The sequence below is a fragment of the Mobula birostris genome, chromosome 1, assembly GCF_030028105.1.
Source record: "Mobula birostris isolate sMobBir1 chromosome 1, sMobBir1.hap1, whole genome shotgun sequence".
Classification (NCBI taxonomy): domain Eukaryota; kingdom Metazoa; phylum Chordata; class Chondrichthyes; order Myliobatiformes; family Myliobatidae; genus Mobula; species Mobula birostris.
Genome location: NC_092370.1, coordinates 59,161,709 through 59,181,160, shown reverse-complemented (window position 1 = coordinate 59,181,160; position 19,452 = coordinate 59,161,709). Strand labels below are relative to the sequence as shown.

Here is a 19,452-nt window from a genome sequence, read left to right as displayed (position 1 = left end):
TTAATATTGACGATATTCTTGCGGACCGGCCGATTGGGGGGGGGGGGGTGGTGTTCAAGTTCAACAGTGCGTGACGGAACGAGGAAAGGTGCAGCTGACTCATATTATTTCATATCGCCAAATCATATCGTTTCCGCGCGACCCAGTAGCACATGCTCTCGACCCGGTGGTTGGGGACCACTAACGTAAATAATCAATGTGATGTTGGATTGCCCACTGAGTTGAGAGTATACATTTTACATAATCCTGGGCCGTATCCTCATCCAAAAATGGTGCACCCAGAAATGCAGTGCTCTTTATTATTACTGGGGATGATGAATCCCTAGAGTTGAATTTGAATCTAAGACCTTCTGACTTAGCCAAGAATACTATGACTGAATGAATCAAATTCTCTGTATAATCATTGCACATTCTATCCTACATTTTGTCACATGTTTTTGAAATTCTGTAACTGCAATATAGGATTTTGCTTGGAATAAGTAATCATTTTACTTGTTATTGTAGGAAGGAATGGTGCGATGTGATACAGCTGTTGGGACACCCGATTATATTTCCCCTGAAGTGCTGAAATCTCAAGGTGGAGATGGCTATTATGGGAGGGAGTGTGATTGGTGGTCAGTAGGAGTATTTCTCTATGAGATGCTTGTTGGTGAGTGAAGAAATTGTGCATTAAATATGTGAGTCTGAATAAATATTAATTCTCACCAAAAATGCTGTTTTAAATTTAAAATTTCTGTAAACAATTTTTGTTAATCTTACGAATTTGAAAGAGACAATATTACTAAGGAAACTGGCATGAAGTCTATGGGAATTAAGGGAAACAAGTAGTGAGATCATGGAAACTGTACAAATCGAAAAGGAGGAGGTCCTTGCTGTCTTGAGGAAAATTAAAATGGATAAATCCCCGGGACCTGACAGAGTGTTCCCTCGGACCTTGAAGGAGACTAGTGTTGAAATTGCAGGGGCCCTGGCTGAAATATTTAAAATGTCGCTGTCTACAGGGTGAGGTGCCGGAGGATTGGAGAGTTACAGACAAAGGTTGAATAGATTGGGACTTTATTCCCTGGAGCATAGAAGAATGAGGAGAGATTTGATAGAGGTCTATAAAGTTACGATGGGTATAGATAAAGTGAATGCAAGCAGGCTTTTTCCACTGAGGCAAGGGGAGAAAAAAAACAGAGGACATGGGTTTAGGGTGAGGGGGGAAAAGTTTAAAGGGAACATTAGGGGGGACACAGAGAGTGGTGGGAGTATGGAATGAGCTGCCAGACGAGGTGGTAAATGCGGGTTCTTTTTTAACGTTTAAGAATAAATTGGACAGATACATGGATGGGAGGTGTATGGAGGGATATGGTCCGTGTGCAGGTCAGTGGAACTAGGCAGAAAATGGTTCGGCACAGCCAAGAAGGGCCAAAAGGCCTGTTTCTGTGCTGTAGTTTCTATGGTTTCTATTTGGAAGTTAGTGATTCTTTGTGACTGTAACATTTATACATGCTGCATTTATCCTAATGGTGGGACAAAGTCAAAGCGTGGAGTAATTTTTAAATGATATAACTGTCCAGGAATTCTGTTCAACTGGTGTGTTTTGGTTTAGATTTGCCCTTTACTATGTGTGTAATCTTTGGTTGCAGCTATATCAGCTAAAATAATTTGAATAAGAATTGAGGTCTTTGGCTGACTGAAAGACAGTGGAAGTGCAAATATGTCTGTTTGGTGCATTTTCAAGCTGTTCTACAGGCTGGATGCTTCCAAAATAAAATGAGCATTAAAATTGAATATTGTAGATGGTGAATTATTCTAGTGTAATAGGATGATATAATTTAATGGTGATCTGTTGTGGGAACTAGTATATACTATAATGAAATAAATATTGTGGTAGATAAAGTTATTACATTAATGATATTAATACTTACGAAGCATAAATGGTAACTTTCCACTTTTCTAGGTGACACACCATTTTATGCGGATTCATTAGTTGGAACATACAGCAAAATTATGAATCATAAAAACTCATTGTCATTTCCTGAAGATAATGATATTTCTAAGGATGCAAAGAGCCTTATCTGTGCTTTCCTCACTGACAGGTATGAAAGTTAATTTCAGCTGTCTAAATGCCACTATGCCAGCGGTTCCCAACCTTTTTTATGCCTATGACCCCTGTCATTAACAGAAGGGTCCATGGATGTCAGGTTGGGGCCTTCTGCACTGTGCAACTGATGTTCCATAGCAAATAAAATATATTTTCTAGATTCATTATTACTGAAAAATGTTAGTTTGGACTCATACTTGAAAGTAGTAATCAAGATTATAAGTAGTCTGATCTGTTTGTTTGAAAACTGCAAAATTCTAAATGAGAATCAACTATTTACCAGACTTCCATCCCATGTTCTATTGGCCTACATTTAGATAAATATAAAGATGGTGAAATTGTTGAACAATTATTAGCTTTATTTGTCACATGTACATCAAAACATACAGTGAAATGTGTCATTTGTGTCATTGACCAACGCTGTCTGAATATGTACTGGGGCCAGCCTGTAAGTTCTTCTTGATGCTTCTGGCACCAACACAACATGCCCACTGCTTATTAACCCTACCTCATATTTGTCTTTGGAACGTGGGAAGAAAGCAGAGCTCCGGAAGGAAACACTCGCAGGGAGAGTGTACAAATCCTTACAGACAGCAATGGGAATTGAACCCCAATACACTAACCTCTATACTATCGTGCCACCTAAATGGGCATTGAAATTTTCTCAAACATGTCAATTCAGCAATCATTATTTTGAAAGCCTATGGAGCCATGTCACTTCAAATATTCAGACTAAGGAAGTTTTCTATGCAAAAAGACTTCAAAAATATTGCTTTTGCCAGCGACTCAGATTAAAATTTTGAAAATTGGTTCAGTGATGACTTTTGTCAGTTTGGTTAATTTAGAGAGTTAACTAGAATTGTTAATGATTTTAAATTGAATTGGCTTGAAGGAAACTATATCCTGTTTGAAACACAGTTAAGCTATAGGTTATATACTTCTATTTTTCCTGATATGAAGTGCAGTATTTCGTTAGTATTGTTGATTGTTTTCACTAGGGAAGTAAGACTAGGCCGGAATGGTGTTGCAGAAATAAAAAAGCATCCTTTCTTCCGAACTGATCAATGGACCTGGGAAAATATTAGAGAGAGTAAGTTATCATAACTGTCACTCATAAAAAATGTTTTGCAATGTTATTCTGCAATTGTGTTGAAAAACATTATATCTTTTTGTATTTTCTGTTGGACACGATCATATTTTCTAGCAGGTTGGAAAATCGTATTCCATTGATGTCAATGTGCTATTTTTATTCATGTAGCTATAAATTGTGAGTAATGGCAAGCTTCTGACTCTATTGCTGATCTTAAACGTGATTTTTCCATCTTTACAGGTCACTTATCTTTATGGCCATCCTTCGTTATATGTCTGTAATCTATAAATCTAGGTCCCCTGATCCATGAGAAAAGATTGTGTTGAATGGGCCTTTGAGTTTTGAAGAATGTGTGATTCTTTTGTTGAAGCACAATTCTGAGGAGGGTTAACCATAGTAGAACTGTGAAAATGATTCCTCTGGAAGCTGAGTCAAGAACTAGGAAAACAGTCGCAGGTTAAGGAGAGGGTCACTTAAGGCCAGCAGTATTTCCTCATTTGCTTGCAAATCTTAGAATTATTTATGCCCGAGAGTCTTGGCGGTTAATCTATTCTCATCATATTAAGAGTTTACATTGGTTCCTTGTTGCCTCAGGTTTTGTATTCTACACTTCCGTAAAAACAAAACCAGAATTCCTATTTCTTCTTTATGATTAAGTTTGGAGAAGTGGCTTGGTATTGGTAACCATGTACTACTAATGTGTTGGAAAGTGAATATAGATGGTCATAGAGAAGTACAGCACAGAAACCAACTGTTCGGCCAATCTAATCCTCGCCAAAACCTTTTAAGCTGTCTACTCACATCAACCTGCACTGGGACCATAGCTCTCCATACCTGTACTATCCATGTACCTATCCAAACTTCTCTTAAATGTTGAAATCGAGCACGCATGCACCACTTTGTCCTGACAGCTCATTCCACACTCTCATGACCCTCTGAGTGAAGACATTTCTGCTCATGTTCCCCTTAAACTTCTCACCTTTCACCCTTAACTCATGACCTCTGGTTTCGTCCCACCCATTCTCAGTGGAAAAAAAACCTGCTTGCATTTATCCTATCTATACCTCTCAGAAGTTTGTATACCTCTATCAAATCTGCCCCCAAGCTTCATGTTCCAAGGAATAAAGTCCTAAACTGTTCAATCTTTCCTTATAACTGAGATCCTCTGTCCTGGCAACATCCGAGTAAATTTTTTTCTGTACCCTTCAACTTTATTAACATCCTTCCAAAACTGCACGCAGTACTACAAATTTGACCTCACCAATGTCTGATACAACTTCCAACATAACATCCCATCTGTTGTACTCAGTACTTTGATATATGAAGGCCAATGTGCCAAAAGCTTTCTTTAGGACCCTATCTACCTGTGATGCCACTTTCAATGAATTAATGGCCCTGTATTTCCTAATCCCTTTGTTCTACCACACTCCTCTGTGCCCTAAAGTTTGCTGTGTAAGACCTATCCTGATTGATCCTACCAAAGTGCAAAATCTCACACTTTTCTGCATTAAATTCTATCCACCATTTTTCAGCCCATTTTTCCAGCTGATGCAGATCCCTCTGCGAGCCATGACAGCTTTCCTCACTGTCAACTACAGCCCCCGATCTTGGTGCATCTTCAAATTTGCTGATCCAGTTAACCACATCTTCCAGATCATTGATATAGATGACAACCAACAAATGACCCAACACTGATCGCTGCAGCACACCACTAGTCACTGGCCTCCAGTTGGCAAGATAACCCTCAGTATGCACTCTCTGGCTTCTCCCACAAAGCCAATGTCAAATACAATTTTTTTTAGATTATGAGAACACTCAGTCCTCGTTTATTGTCAGTTAGAAATGCATGCATGCATTAAGAAATGATACAATGTTCCTCTAGAGTGATATCACAGAAAAAAAAGGACAAACCAAAGACTAACACTGACAGAACCACATAATTATAATGTACAGTTACAGCAGTGCAAAACAATACCATAATTTAATAAAGAACAGACCACGGGCACGGCAAAAAAAAAAGTCTCAAAAGTCCGGAGTCGGATCGACTCCCAAGTCCCCAATAGCAGGTGGCAAAGGGAGAAACTCCCTGCCATAAACCTCCAGGCACCGACAACTGCCGATGCATTGGAAGCACTCGACCACAGCCAACACTGAGTCCATCCGTCCGAAAACTTCGAGCCTCCCACCAGCCCCTTTGATACAGCCTCCTGATTGCCATCCTCTGCTGAGCGCCTTCGACCTCGCCCCGGCCGCCGAAACAAGCAAAGCTGAAGATTCAGGGCCTTCTCCGGAGATTCTGGACCACACAGTAACAGCGGCAACGAAGGAGGCATTTCAGAAGTTTCTCCAGACGTTCCTCCATACTCTCATGTCTGTCTCTATCAAATCAGAATTGTGCACGGTCCCCTACTTGACAAATAACAGACATCACCACCGAAGTGGCCGCGCGTACTGTGTCACGCCGCCATCTTCTCCTCCTCCCTACTTCATCCTGAATGCTGAGCAACTGAACATTTGACCTTGTCAAATGCATTACTAAAGTCAATGTAGACAACATCCACTGCCTTGCCTTCATCCACTTTCCTGGTAACCTCCTCAAAAACTACAAAATTGGTTAGCTGACCTACCAAGCATGAAGCCATGCTGACTATCCTTAATCAGTCCATGTCTATCTAAATACTTATATATCCAGTTCCTAAGAATACCTTCCAATAACTTTCCCCCATTTGATGTCAGACTCACTGGCCTGTCATTTCCTAGTTCATGTTTAGAGCCTTTTTTAAAGAGTGGATTTGGGAGAAGATGACAGTGCGATGACAGCGTGCGCGGCCTCTCTGGTGATGAATATCTGTTATCTGTCAAGTAGGGGACCGTGCACAATTCCTGATTTGATGGAGACAGACGTGAGTGCGCAGTGGAACATCTGGAAAACTTCTGAAATGTCTGCTTTGCTACAGCTCCTACTGTGTGGTAACCGGAATCTCTGGAGCTGTAGGCCTCGAAATCCTTGGCTTTGCGTGTTTCAGTGGCTGGGGAGAGGTCGAAGGCGCTCGGGAGGCTGTATCGGAGAGGCTGCTTGGTAGCTCGGAGTTTTCGGACGGATAGACTCAGGGTCGGCTGTGGTCGGTTGCTTCCAAGGTATCGGCAAGTTGACGGTGCCTGGAGGTTCATGGCAGGGAGTTTCTCCCTTTTGCTGCCGCTATCGGGGACTCGGGGACTTTGAGGCTTTTTTTTACTGTGCCTCTGGACTGTTCTTCATCAAATTATGGTATTGCTTTGCACTGCTGTAACTAGATGATATAATTATGTGGTTTTGTCAGTGTTAGTCTTTGGTCTGTCTTGTTTTCTGTGATATCACGCTGGAGAAACATTGTATCATTTCTTAATGCATGTATGCATTTCTAAATGACAATAAAAGAGGACTGAGTGTTCTCATAATCTAAAAAACATTGGCTATCCTCTGGAGTACTGCCATGACATTTTCACTGGTTACTAACGTCATCCCTGCTCTGTCATGTCTAAAACAACAGAACTCCAGAATATTGATCTGCCAGTACTGCCCCTCCTGCAACCAAGTTTCAGTAATGGCTACAACATCATAATTCCAGGTGTTGATCCTTGCCCTGAGCTTATCCACCTTTCCTCCGATGCCTTACAGTGGAGTATATGTGCTCAGGGCGCTAGTGGCACCATGCTTAACCTTTTGATTCCTGGCTTTGTCTGGGTCTTACCAACATCTGTCTCCACAACCTCTCCACTAACTATTAAGGGATTCTGGTTCCCATGCCTCTACAACTCTAGCTTAAAACCCACATGTAGCATTAACAAACCTTCCTGTGAGGATATTATTTCCCCTCCTTTTGTGCAGGTTCCACCTTCCCTGGAAGAGAGCCCTATGATCCAAAAATCATATGCCCTCCCTACTACACCAAATCCTTAGCTACATGTTAAACTGTATAATCTTAGTTCTGACCTCACTAGCACATGGCACAGTTAGCAATCATGAGATCACAATCATGGAGGTCTTGCTCTTCAACTTAGCAACTAACTCCATGAGCTCCCTCTGCCGAACCACGTCACGCGTCCTACCCATGTCATTGGTACCAGTGTGGACTATGACTTCTGGGTGTTCACCCACCCATTTAAGAATGCTGAGGACTTGATCTGGGACGTCCTGGACCCTGGCACCCAGGAGGCAACTTGCCATCTGGGAATCTCATTCTCGCTCACAGAACCATCTGTCTTTTCCTTTAACTACTGAATCCCCTATCACGAGAGCATGTTTTCTCCCCACTTCCCTTCTGAGTCAAAGAGGCCAAAGAACCGACCGCTGTGCCTTTCCTCTATTAAGTCATCTGCCCCCAATGGTATCCAAAGTGGTATATGTGTTGTTGAGGAGGATGGCCACAATGGTATTCTGCACTGGCTACTTAACCTCTTTCCCCTTCTTGACTGTCACCCAGTCTCCTGTATCCTGCGCACTCATCCACACAGCTCTTGAACTTGGTTGCAACTATGCTGTATGCATTCAGACTTGAAGATGAATTCTTGAATATTGTCCAGTCTGTTGACTCAGAGCAGACCTATAAGCATTCCTCTGTCTCCTTTGACCACACCTCTTGATCCTCCTGGCTGGTACTGTATTTTTTCGTCTCTGCCAGTATGACGGGAGGAACAGTTCATATACCCTATATACAGTAATGCATGCCTGTTTTTGAACTTTTTCAAGTGATTAGGCAAGTCCATATACACGGTCATTCCTCTAGAATTATTCTTAATACTGGCTTAAGTTGGCTAATTTAATTCTTAGCAATCAGTTTAAAATATTTTTTTCCTATTGTTTTAATATGCAGTGGTTATCAGTTTTAGTAGCAGTTTATCTGTTGCAATGATGTCCAAAAGTATTTTGCAGTTACTCATTTATAATGTTAACTTCCAGAAGAGAAAATTTTGATCCTGTTACTGGCACTGGCTGGCATGTTGTCACAACTACCCTCCATATTTGAACATTTCTTTGTGCTTCCAAACTTCTGAAAATGCTTTGAAGAATGTTTTGAAAATTTTATCCCATAAATGCTGACTGACCTCATTTATTTCCAGGCTATTTTGATTTTTTACAATAACATAGCTTCTCTTAAAGCAGACCTCTCAAATGTAGTTCAGCAGATGTAGAAAAAAATTCTGCAAAACTTGAGGTAGAACAAAAATATTAGAACCACAACATTCAAGTCCATTCAAATGTTAGATTAGGCAGTATTGGTACAGGGAGAAATAGATTTGATATTTTCAAGGTTCAAGGAAAATTTATTATCAAGTATATGTATGTCATCAAATGCAGCCTTCAGTTTGTTTTTCCAGAGTCATAGGAAAGTACAGCACAGAAACAGGCCCTTAAGTCCAACTAGTGCAGTTCAATCCATTTAGACTTGTTAGTCACATCGACCTGCATAGCCCTTCATAACCTTCCCATCCATGCACCTATCCATACTTCTCTTGAACATGGAAATTGAGTTCATATGCACCACTTGTGCTGGCAGCTCAGTGTACACTCTCACAACCCTCTGAGTGAAGAAGTTTCCCCTCATGATTCCCCTAAACATTTTCTCATCCGTTACCCCTCAGTGGAAAAGCCTGCTTGCATTTACCCAATCTATACCCATCATAATTTTGAACACCTTTATCAAATCTCCCCTCAATCTGCTATGTACCAAGGAATAAAGTCCTAACTTATTCAATCTTGTACCGTGGTACCGGAAACTTCGTGAATGCTGTAGAGTTTTCTGTTTCTGCATAAATATGACCTAAAATGTGATCAAATCTTCAAGTAAGTCCTAAAGCTAGATAAAGAGAACCCAATTAAATAAATAACATAAAAACATTATACTTGTTCATTTATTTATTGAGAAAATGATCCAACATTACATTTATTTATTGGTACAAGTATGTGAGTCTCTGGTGCTAATGCCTTTACAAAAGCTATTTGGAATCAGGTGTTCCAATCAATGAGATGAGTTTGGAGGTGTGGGTTGTACAGCTGCCCTGCCCCATTTAAAAAAAAAGAAGACACACAAAGTCCGGTTACTAACAGAGTCTGCGCTTCTCAAGAAAGATCTCTTTTTGTGCACCATGCTTCAATCAAAACAACTTTCAGAGGACCTTAGAAGAATTGTAGAGATGCATGAAGCTGGATTTCAACAGCATTTCTAAAGACCTGAGTGTTCATCAGTCCACAGAAGGAGAAATTGTCTCCAAGTGGAGGAAACTCAGTACTGTTGTCAAGAGTGGGAATCCTGCAAAGATTACATCAAGAGCACAACATACAATGCTGAAGGAGGTGAAAAAGAACACAAGGGTAACAGCAAAAGACGTGCAGACATCCCTAGAACTTGCTAAAGTCTCTGTTCATGTGTCCATTATATTAAAAAAAACACTGAACAAGAATAGTGTTTATGGAAGAACAGCACAGAGAAAACCACTGCTCTCCAAAAAAAAACATTGCTACACATCTCAAGTTTGCAAAACACCACCTGGATGTTCTACAATGCTTCTAGGACAACGTTCTGTGGGCCGATTGGGCAAAAGTTTAACTTTCTGTCAGAAATGCACATTGCTGTGTTTGGAGGAAAAAGGGCTCTGCACACCAACACCAAAACCTCACCCCAACTGTGATGCATAGTGGAAGAAGCAACATGGTTTGAGGCTGCTTTGCTGCCTCATGGCCTGAGCAGCTTGCACTCATTGAGGGAACAATGAATTCAAACCTGTATCACAACATTTTACAGGAGAATGTCAGGGTAGCATTCTGTCACTTGAAGTTCAATAATCCTGACCTTAATCCTAAAGAAATGTTGTGTGCAGACCTGAAGCAAGCAGAAGCAGCTCTTGCAAGGAAGCCCACCAACATCCCAGAGTTGAAGCAGTTTTGTAAGGAGGAATGGCCTAACAATTACCAACAATTATTAACAATTACCGGTACCATCTGGTTGAAGTTATTGCTGTTCAAGGGCATCACACCAGTTACTGAAAGCAAAGGTTCACATACTTTTTCCAACAAATACATGTAATACTGGATGATTTTTCTCAACTAATAAATGCGCAAGTATAATGTTTTTTGTTTTTTAAATTTGATTCTCTTTATCTGGTTTCAGAACTTGTGCCAAACGCTTTCTTTGAGACCATATCTACCTGTGCTAGCATTTTCAATGTGTTATGGGTCTGTATTCCCATGTCCCTTTGTTTTACCGCACTCCTCACTGTCCTACCGTTCTCTGTATAAGACCTAGCCTGGATGATGCGACCAAAGTGCAACACCTTGCACTTGCCTGCATTGAATTCCATCTGCCATTTTTCAGACCATTTTTCCAGCTGGTCTAGATCCCACTTCAAGCTCTGATTACCTTTCTCGCTGCTCTCTCAATCTTGGTGTTAATGTGCAAATTTGTTGATCTAGTGAACCACATTATCATCGAGATCATTAACATAGATGACAAAGAACAATAGACCCTGCTCTGATCCCTGGGGCACTCCACTAGTCACAGGCTTTCAGTCAGAGAGGCAATCATCTGCTACCACTCTCTGGCTTCACCCACAAACCCAATGTCTAATCCAATTTACTACCTCATCTTGAATGCCAAGTGACTGAACCTTTTTGACCATCCATCTGTGGGACCTTATCAAATGCCTTCATCAACTTTCCTGGTAACTTCCTCAAAAAACTTTTTAAGATTGGTTACACACACACAAAGCCATGCTGACTGTCCCTAATCAGTCCTTGTCTATCCAAATACTCATATATCCAGTCCCTTAGAATACCTTCCAATAACTTTCACACTACTGGTATCAGTATAATTTCCTGGTTTATTTTAGAGTCTTTCTTAAGTAGTAGATTAACATTAGCTAGGATGATTTAAATATCTCTGCTAGGGCCCCTGCAATTTCTGCACTTTCCTCCAAGCGAACATTTTGTCCGCTGGGGGATTTATTCACCCATATTTTTATCAGGACAGCACTTACCTCTTTTCTGTAGTGTGTAAATACTCTATTACCTCGCTGCTGCTTTGCCTCACTTCTAAAGACTCTGTGCCCATCTCCTGAGTAAATAGAAATGCAAAAAATCCATTAAAGATCTCTCATCTCTTTTGGCTCCACGCAGAGATCTTCATTCTGATATTTCAGAGGTCCAGTTTTGTCCCTTGCAATCCTTTTGCTCTTTACATATCTGTAGGATCCGTAAGATTCTCCTTCACTTTGTCTGCTATCGCAACCTCATGCTTTCTTTTAGCGTCTCCTGATTTCTTTTTCAGTATTCTCTTGCTTTTCTTGGACTTTATAAATAACTCATCTGTTTCTACCTGCCTATACCTGCTATACTCATCTCTTTTTTTTTCCTTAACCAGGGCCTCAATATCTCTTGAAAACCAAGGTTCCCAAAACTTGTTATCTGTACCTTTTATTCTGACAGGATGTACAGAAGTTGTACTCTCAAAATTTCACTTTTGAAGGCTTCCCACTTACCAAGAGTACCTTTGCCCAAAAACAGCCTGTCCCAATCCACACTTGCCAGATCCTTTCTGATACGATCAAAATTGGCCTTTCTCCAATTTAGAATCTCAATTCACAGACCTGACATATCTTTTTCCATTTTTACTTTAAAACTAGTGGCATTGTGATCACTAGATGCAAAGTGTTCACCCACACAGACATCTATCCACATGCCCTGTCTCATTCCCTAAGTGTCATCACTGGAGGAGTGACAACGTCAAGAGAGGGTTGTAGAGTTGTTGAATCTGACTCGTCAAGCCCAAAGGGATTTTAAAACTAGTATCACAATGTTAAAATAGAGGTGCTTCCAATACTAAAACCATAGTAAAGCAATTATTCGCTCTGCAGAGAAAACATTGATTATTGCACCAGGTGAAAGCCTTCATTAGAAATGGGCACTGGATGAGAAATAAGCTGTTTAATGGGATTGACTCAAAAAGAGCAGAATAGGCAAGTTGAAACTGACAATGCTAGCACTTGTTACACTATTATATACTTCCACATAAAGGTTAAATGCGTAGTGAATTTACTTTCATGGTGGGTATGTGATGTTGGTGATGGTGCCACATCTCAGTGAAGTTGGAATACAAAACTGAATTTGTGCTTCATCACACTTAGATTCCTCGACAGACATAAGCTTGAGGTTCACAGTCAGGTTCATATCAAACACTGAAGAAGAGCTTGGAGAATTGTATAGGGATTAGACCATGGCTGAGAGTTAAATTATGAAACAAGTTCAATTTATTTTTTTATGTATGTTCATGAGTTTGGAAGATGATGATTTGATAAAGGGTCCAAACTGAGATGGGATTTGTAGATTAAGTGTGTAGAGACTGTTTTTTGGCCAAAGAATCTAGATAATGGGAATATTCTTCAAAATTAAATCTAAGCTATTTCTGAATTGGGATGGAATAGGAATCTGAATCACTTGCTTTCAAAAAATTGTGAATATTGTGGTAAATTTATATTTAAATTTTCTGATGTGCAAAGGAGGGTATTTTGTAAGGCAAGAATGTTTATAGAGGAAAGGTCAGTTGATATCTTTCTGATTGGTAGAACCAGCCAGAAATGCTGAATAGAACTGATGTGATGTTCCTGTGTATAATGCAATTGACCCATGGATGTGTTTTATTCTAGTTTCTGCACCTGTTGTGCCTGAGCTAAGTAGTGACATTGACACAAGCAATTTTGATGATTTGGAAGAAGACAAAGGTGAGGAAGAAACGTTTCCTGTACCGAAAGCCTTTGTTGGAAATCAGTTACCTTTTGTTGGCTTCACATACTACAGAGACCACCAGTGAGTATAACCATGTTGAACGAAAAAGTCAAAAAGTCACCAGGCGCCATAATATTGAAGTAAAAACAAAGATGCTGAAGCTCTCAGTTCTAATGAAGGGACTCAGACTTGGAATGTTAATTATATTTCTTTTTCCACAATTGTTGCCTGACATGCTGAATGTTTCTAGCATTTTCTTTGAAATACATTCAACTTGTTTAAAGCAAAAAGCAAAGCCATGAAATCAAGATTTTAAATTTTAAAAGGACATTAAAAGCTATTTTTTTTTCATGTGTTGTGATTCAATTATATCTGAAGAGCAATTGGGTTCTGTGTGCTCACAATGCTTACTTTTGGCCAGCCTGTCACTGAGTCCTGCCCAGCAAGTCCAGTATTGTCAACAAGTACAAATTGCAAGACTGATGTTCTTTAACAATTTATTTTTTCCATAAATATATGTTACATGAGTAGCAAACACGAGGAATTCTGCAGATGCTGGAAATTCAAGCAACACACATCAAAGTTGCTGGTGAACGCAGCAGGCCAGGCAGCATCTCTGGGAAGAGGTACATTTGACGTTTCGGGCCGAGACCCTTCGTCATGGCCCTTTGTCGACTGTACCTCTTCCCAGAGATGTTGCCTGGCCTGCTGCGTTCACCAGCAACTTTGATGTGTGTTACATGAGTAGCATGTGCCTTGCCTGCAAAGTAGGTCTCAAGTAGAAAATAAAACCCACACTTTTCTCATTGGTCACCTCTGCCATCATCTTTGATCTACACTCAATCTTTCCTGCTACTTTCAACATCTGCTTTCCGTTCTACTCTTGACAATCTATTTTCCCCACAACCTGACTTTATTCCTAGGTTCTCCTACTGCCTTAAAATGAACTATCTTCTCTCTGATTCCATTAGTTTTTAACACTCATGATCTTTCCCCTCAGTTCCCTTCCTTTCTCTTCACCCTCTTCCCCACCACCACAATTGTCAAGGACTAATAGAAAGTTAGTGTGCATTAAAATATCATTGTTAACATAGAGGTGTACCCATCCCAAATGTCATCTTTGCATGGTATATTTTTACAAGTTGAAGGATTTCTACCCCAAAGTTTGTAAAACAGATTTGCAAATAATGACGTATTCATTGACGTATTCATTCTCTACCTACTGTAAATTTGGATAGAACGTACCTACATATTTCTCATCTGAATTTAACAATTTACTGTTTTCACTGAATTTTAAGCATTAGGGAATGTCATGGCTATCTGTATCAGGAAATAGTTAATCTTTTAAACAGTAATATCTTAACTGATGTTTATCAAGGATTAATACCTAGAAAATTATTCCTCTCCTACATCCCTTGGGAATTCTGTCCTTGGCTGGACCTGTCTCGAAGCATTTGGTCAAACATTCTCAGCATTTATTTCTCTGTGTATCCTTCTGCCTTTGTTATCTCTGCTCCACAGCTGTCATTCACACAAGGCATCTTATAGTGCTAAATGTCACAGACCAACTGATGAAAATATGCTTTTTCCAGTGGCCACACATTTTAATTCCACATCCCATTCCCATTCTGACATGTCTATCCACGGCCTCCTCTACTGTAAAGATGAAGCCACACTCAGGTTGGAGGAACAACACCTTGTATTTCGTCTGGGTAGCCTCCAACTGATGGCATGAACATTGACTTCTCTAACTTCCGCTAATGCCCCACCTCCCCCTCGTACCCCATCCGTTATTTATTTTTATACACACATTCTTTCTTTCTCTCTCTCTCTCCTTTTTCTCCCTCTGTCCCTCTGACTATACCCTTTGCCCATCCTCTGGGTTTTTCCCCCCCCCTCCCCCTTTTCCTTCTCCCTGGGCCTCCTGTCCCACAATCCTCTCATATCCCTTTTGCCAATCACCTGTCCAGCTCTTGGCTCCATCCCTCCCGCTCCTGTCTTCTCCTATCAATTTGGATCTCTCCCTCCCCCCCCCCCCACTTTCAAATCTCTTACTAACTCTTCCTTCAGTTAGTCCTGACGAAGGGTCTCGGCCTGAAGCGTCGACTGTACCTCTTCCTAGAGATGCTGCCTGGCCTGCTGCGTTCACCAGCAACTTTGTATGTTGCTTGAGTTTCCAGCATCTGCAGAATTCCTCGTGTTTGCGTTTTTCAGTATTAGCTGCTTTGACATAAAGTTATATTGAGAATGGTAATAGCTGTTTCCATAAATGTTTCATTGTTTTTATTCTCTTAATAGGAATTCATCTGGTACTCCTAAACAAGCAAGTGATTGTAGAACTCATTCTACCATGGACAATAGCCAAGTAAGCATTTTGTTATTGGTTTGAGATGATCCTCGAGCAGTTAAGTGCAATTCTTGATGCAGTTGTCACAGTTTTGACATTCTCTCTGCAATTCAAGAAAAACTATTGTAAAAAGTTTATTATTAAAGTAAAAAGGTGAGTCTCAGAGTAATACGTCAGGAATACTTTTGAAACACATGGGAGAGAAAAAACAAAATTGGCATCATCATTACAGGTCACTTCAATTTTTTTTGAAGTAGCTTTTTCAAATTCTTCAGAGCTAGATACTCGAGTGGAGAAGCAGATTTATGGTGTTTGGTAGAAATCTGTCACACAATGCTGAGGGAATGAGGAAGATTGGTAGAATTTGTTGTGGAGATGTGAAAAACATCGGAGCAAAATGACCTTTAAAACTGCTTTGCCATTCAAAAGATCGTGATGTCCTTTCCAAACTTTCAACCACTGTTCTAGTCTATCCCCAATCTCTCAATTACCTTAATATCAAAACTTGATTTTACTCTTAAAATTAACCTATTATTTGGCATTCATGAATTCTTGAGGCCAGAGTTTTTTTACAATTAAATGGGAGAAAAAAAATTCTTTTTACCTTGATTCTGAAAGTATTGATACCTTATCCTGAGATTTACTCCAGGGTCCTAAGGTGGATAGTCTACTTCAACCCTTCTCAGAATCTCATACATCTGAAAGAAATCACCTCTTATTGTTAGATTATGAGTTGATTTCCTTGGTCAATCATGCTCAATTTTTGCTCAAATGCAATTACATCACTAAAGAAGTTAAATGAATCTATCTTGCATCATTTATTAAACAGGTGTGAACTTTGTTAGAGTTGGACACCAAAATTGTACATGCAACAACAAAACCTTGTACAATTGAACCTTGCTTTAATCCCTCCAATTCCCTTGCAATGAAGGCCAAATTATTTTCTGTTTTAAATTCTTTGCTGTACCAGAATGTTAACCTGCTGCTGTCCATATAAGTGCAATTTTTTCTAATTGTTGATTTTTTAAAAAAACTTGCCACTTGCTTTTCTTCATAGGAAGGAAAAGTGGAAAAGAAACCAAATTATCAAAAGTAATGTATTAAGGACCTTCATAAAATAGCGTTGAAAAAGAAATGTAGAGGGCAATCTAATTCAGGAGGTAGTTTTGTTTTGCTGAAGATTGAAAATTTGGAGGTAGTATATACAAGAAGTTAATGTTCAATCTACTTTTTTTTCTTGATGCCTGATTTGTATGTGGATGTAGTAAGCACTTCCCCAGTTTGATATACAAATAAGGGATTTAGCAAAAAATACTGTTAAATATATAGATGAGTGGAAGAGACAGGTAAGTAGTAACGGCTAAAAGAAAAGTGTAGAAAAGTAACGTAGTACGTTATAAATTGGAGAAAAAATAAGGTAAGAAAAAAATATTTTATAGAAACATAGAAAATAGGTGCAGGAGTAGGCCATTCGGCCCTTCGAGCCTGCACCGCTATTTATTATGATCATGGCTGATCATCCAACTCAGAACCCCGCCCCAGCCTTCCCTCCATACCCCCTGATCCCCGTAGCCACAAGGGCCATATCTAACTCCCTCTTAAATATAGCCAATGTACTGGCCTCAACTGCTTCCTGTGGCAGAGAATTCCACAGATTCACCACTCTTTGAGTGAAGAAGTTTTTCCTAATCTCAGTCCTAAAAGGCTTCCCCTTTATCCTCAAACTGTGACCCCTTGTTCTGGACTTCCCCAACATCGGGAACAATCTTCCTGCATCTAGCCTGTCCAATCCCTTTAGGATTTTATACGTTTCAATCAGATCCCCTCTCAATCTTCTAAATTCCAACGAGTACAAGCCTAGTTCATCCAGTCTTTCTTCATATGAAAGTCCTGCCATCCCAGGAATCAATCTGGTGAACCTTCTTTGTACTCCCTCTATGGCAAGGATGTCTTTCCTCAGATTAGGGGAACAAAACTGCACACAATACTCCAGGTGTGGTCTCACCAAGGCCTTGTACAACTGCAGTAGTACCTCCCTGCTCCTGTACTCAAATCCTCTCGCTATAAATGCCAGCATACCATTCACCTTTTTCACCGCCTGCTGTACCTGCATGCCCACTTTCAATGACTGGTGTATAATGACACCCAGGTCTCATTGCACCTCCCCTTTTCCTAATCGGCCACCATTCAGATAATAATCTGTTTTCCTATTTTTGCTACCAAAGTGGATAACTTCACATTTATCCACATTAAATTGCATCTGCCATGAATTTGCCCACTCACCCAACCTATCCAAGTCACCCTGCATCCTCTTAGCATCCTCCTCACAGCTAACACTGCCACCCAGCTTCGTGTCATCCGCAAACTTGGAGATGCTGCATTTAATTCCCTCATCCAAGTCATTAATATATATTGTAAACAACTGGGGTCCCAGCACTGAGCCTTGCGGTACCCCACTAGTCACCGCCTGCCATTCTGAAAAGGTCCCGTTTATTCCCACTCTTTGCTTCCTGTCTGCTAACCAATTCTCCATCCACATCAATACCTTACCCCCAATACCATATGCTTTAAGTTTGCACACTAATCTCCTGTGTGGGACCTTGTCAAAAGCCTTTTGAAAATCCAAATATACCACATCCACTGGTTCTCCCCTATCCACTCTACTAGTTACATCCTCAAAAAATTCAATGAGATTCGTCAGACATGATTTTCCCTTCACAAATCCATGCTGACTTTGTCCGATGATTTCACCGCTTTTCAAATGTGCTGTTATCACATCTTTGATAACTGACTCCAGCAGTTTCCCCACCACTGACGTTAGGCTAACCGGTCTATAATTCCCCGGTTTCTCTCTCCCGACTTTTTTAAAAAGTGGGGTTACATTAGCCACCCTCCAATCCTCAGGAACTAGTCCAGAATCTAACGAGTTTTGAAAAATTATCACTTATGCATCCACTATTTCTTGGGCTACTTCCTTAAGCACTCTAGGATGCAGACCATCTGGCCCTGGGGATTTATCTGCCTTCAATCCCTTCAATTTACCTAACACCACTTCCCTACTAACAAGTATTTCGCTCAGTTCCTCCATTTCACTGGACCCTCTGTCCCCTACTATTTCTGGAAGATTATTTATGTCCTCCTTAGTGAAGACAGAACCAAAGTAATTATTCAATTGGTCTGCCATGTCCTTGCTCCCCATAATCAATTCACCTGTTTCTGTCTGTAGGGGACCTACATTTGTCTTTACCAGTCTTTTCCTTTTTACATATCTATAAAAGCTTTTACAGTCAGTTTTTATGTTCCCTGCCAGTTTTCTCTCATAATCTTTTTTCCCCTTCCTAATTAAGCCCTTTGTCCTCCTCTGCTGAACTCTGAATTTCTCCCAGTCCTCAGGTGAGCCACTTTCTCTGGCTAATTTGTATGCTGCTTCTTTGGAATTGATACTATCCCTAATTTCTCTTGTCAACCACGGGTGCACTACCTTCCTTGATTTATTCTTTTGCCAAACTGGGATGAACAATTGTTGTAGTTCATCCATGCAACCTTTAAATGCTTGCCATTGCATATCCACCGTCAATCCTTTAAGTGTCATTTGCCAGTCTATCTTAGCTAATTCACGTCTCATACCTTCAAAGTTACCCCTCCTTAAGTTCAGAACCTTTGTTTCTGAATTAACTATGTCACTCTCCATCTTAATGAAGAATTCCACCATATTATGGTCACTCTTACCCAAAGGGCCTCTCACGACAAATTGCTAATTAACCCTTCCTCATTGCTCAAAACCCAGTCCAGAATAGCCTGCTCTCTAGTTGGTTCCTCGACATGTTGGTTCAAAAAACCATCCCGCATACATTCCAAGAAATCCTCTTCCTCAGCACCTTTACCAATTTGGTTCACCCAATCTACACATAGATTGAAATCACCCATTATAACTGCTGTTCCTTTATTGCACACATTTCTAATTTCCTGTTTAATACCATCTCTGACCTCACTACTACTGTTACGTGGCCTGTACACAACTCCCACCAGCGTCTTCTGCCTCTTAGTGTTACGCAGCTCTACCCATATCGATTCCACATCTTCCCGGCTTATGTCCTTCCTTTCTATTGCGTTAGTCTCTTCTTTAACCAGCAACGCCACCCCACCTCCCCTCCCTTCATGTCTATCCC

The 19,452-nt window shown here is 40.4% G+C and overlaps 1 protein-coding gene across 1 annotated transcript in view; it reads left to right on the top strand.

Moving 5' to 3' along the window:
- rock1 (Rho-associated, coiled-coil containing protein kinase 1) overlaps positions 1 to 19,452 on the top strand; it is a 169,370-nt gene that overhangs the window by 68,885 nt on the left and 81,033 nt on the right. The window contains exons 7-11 of the mRNA XM_072255733.1: positions 505 to 649; positions 1,946 to 2,084; positions 3,088 to 3,179; positions 12,858 to 13,017; positions 15,235 to 15,301. Coding sequence (XP_072111834.1) covers positions 505 to 649; positions 1,946 to 2,084; positions 3,088 to 3,179; positions 12,858 to 13,017; positions 15,235 to 15,301 — 603 coding nt within the window. The remainder of the gene's footprint in view (positions 1 to 504; positions 650 to 1,945; positions 2,085 to 3,087; positions 3,180 to 12,857; positions 13,018 to 15,234; positions 15,302 to 19,452) is intronic.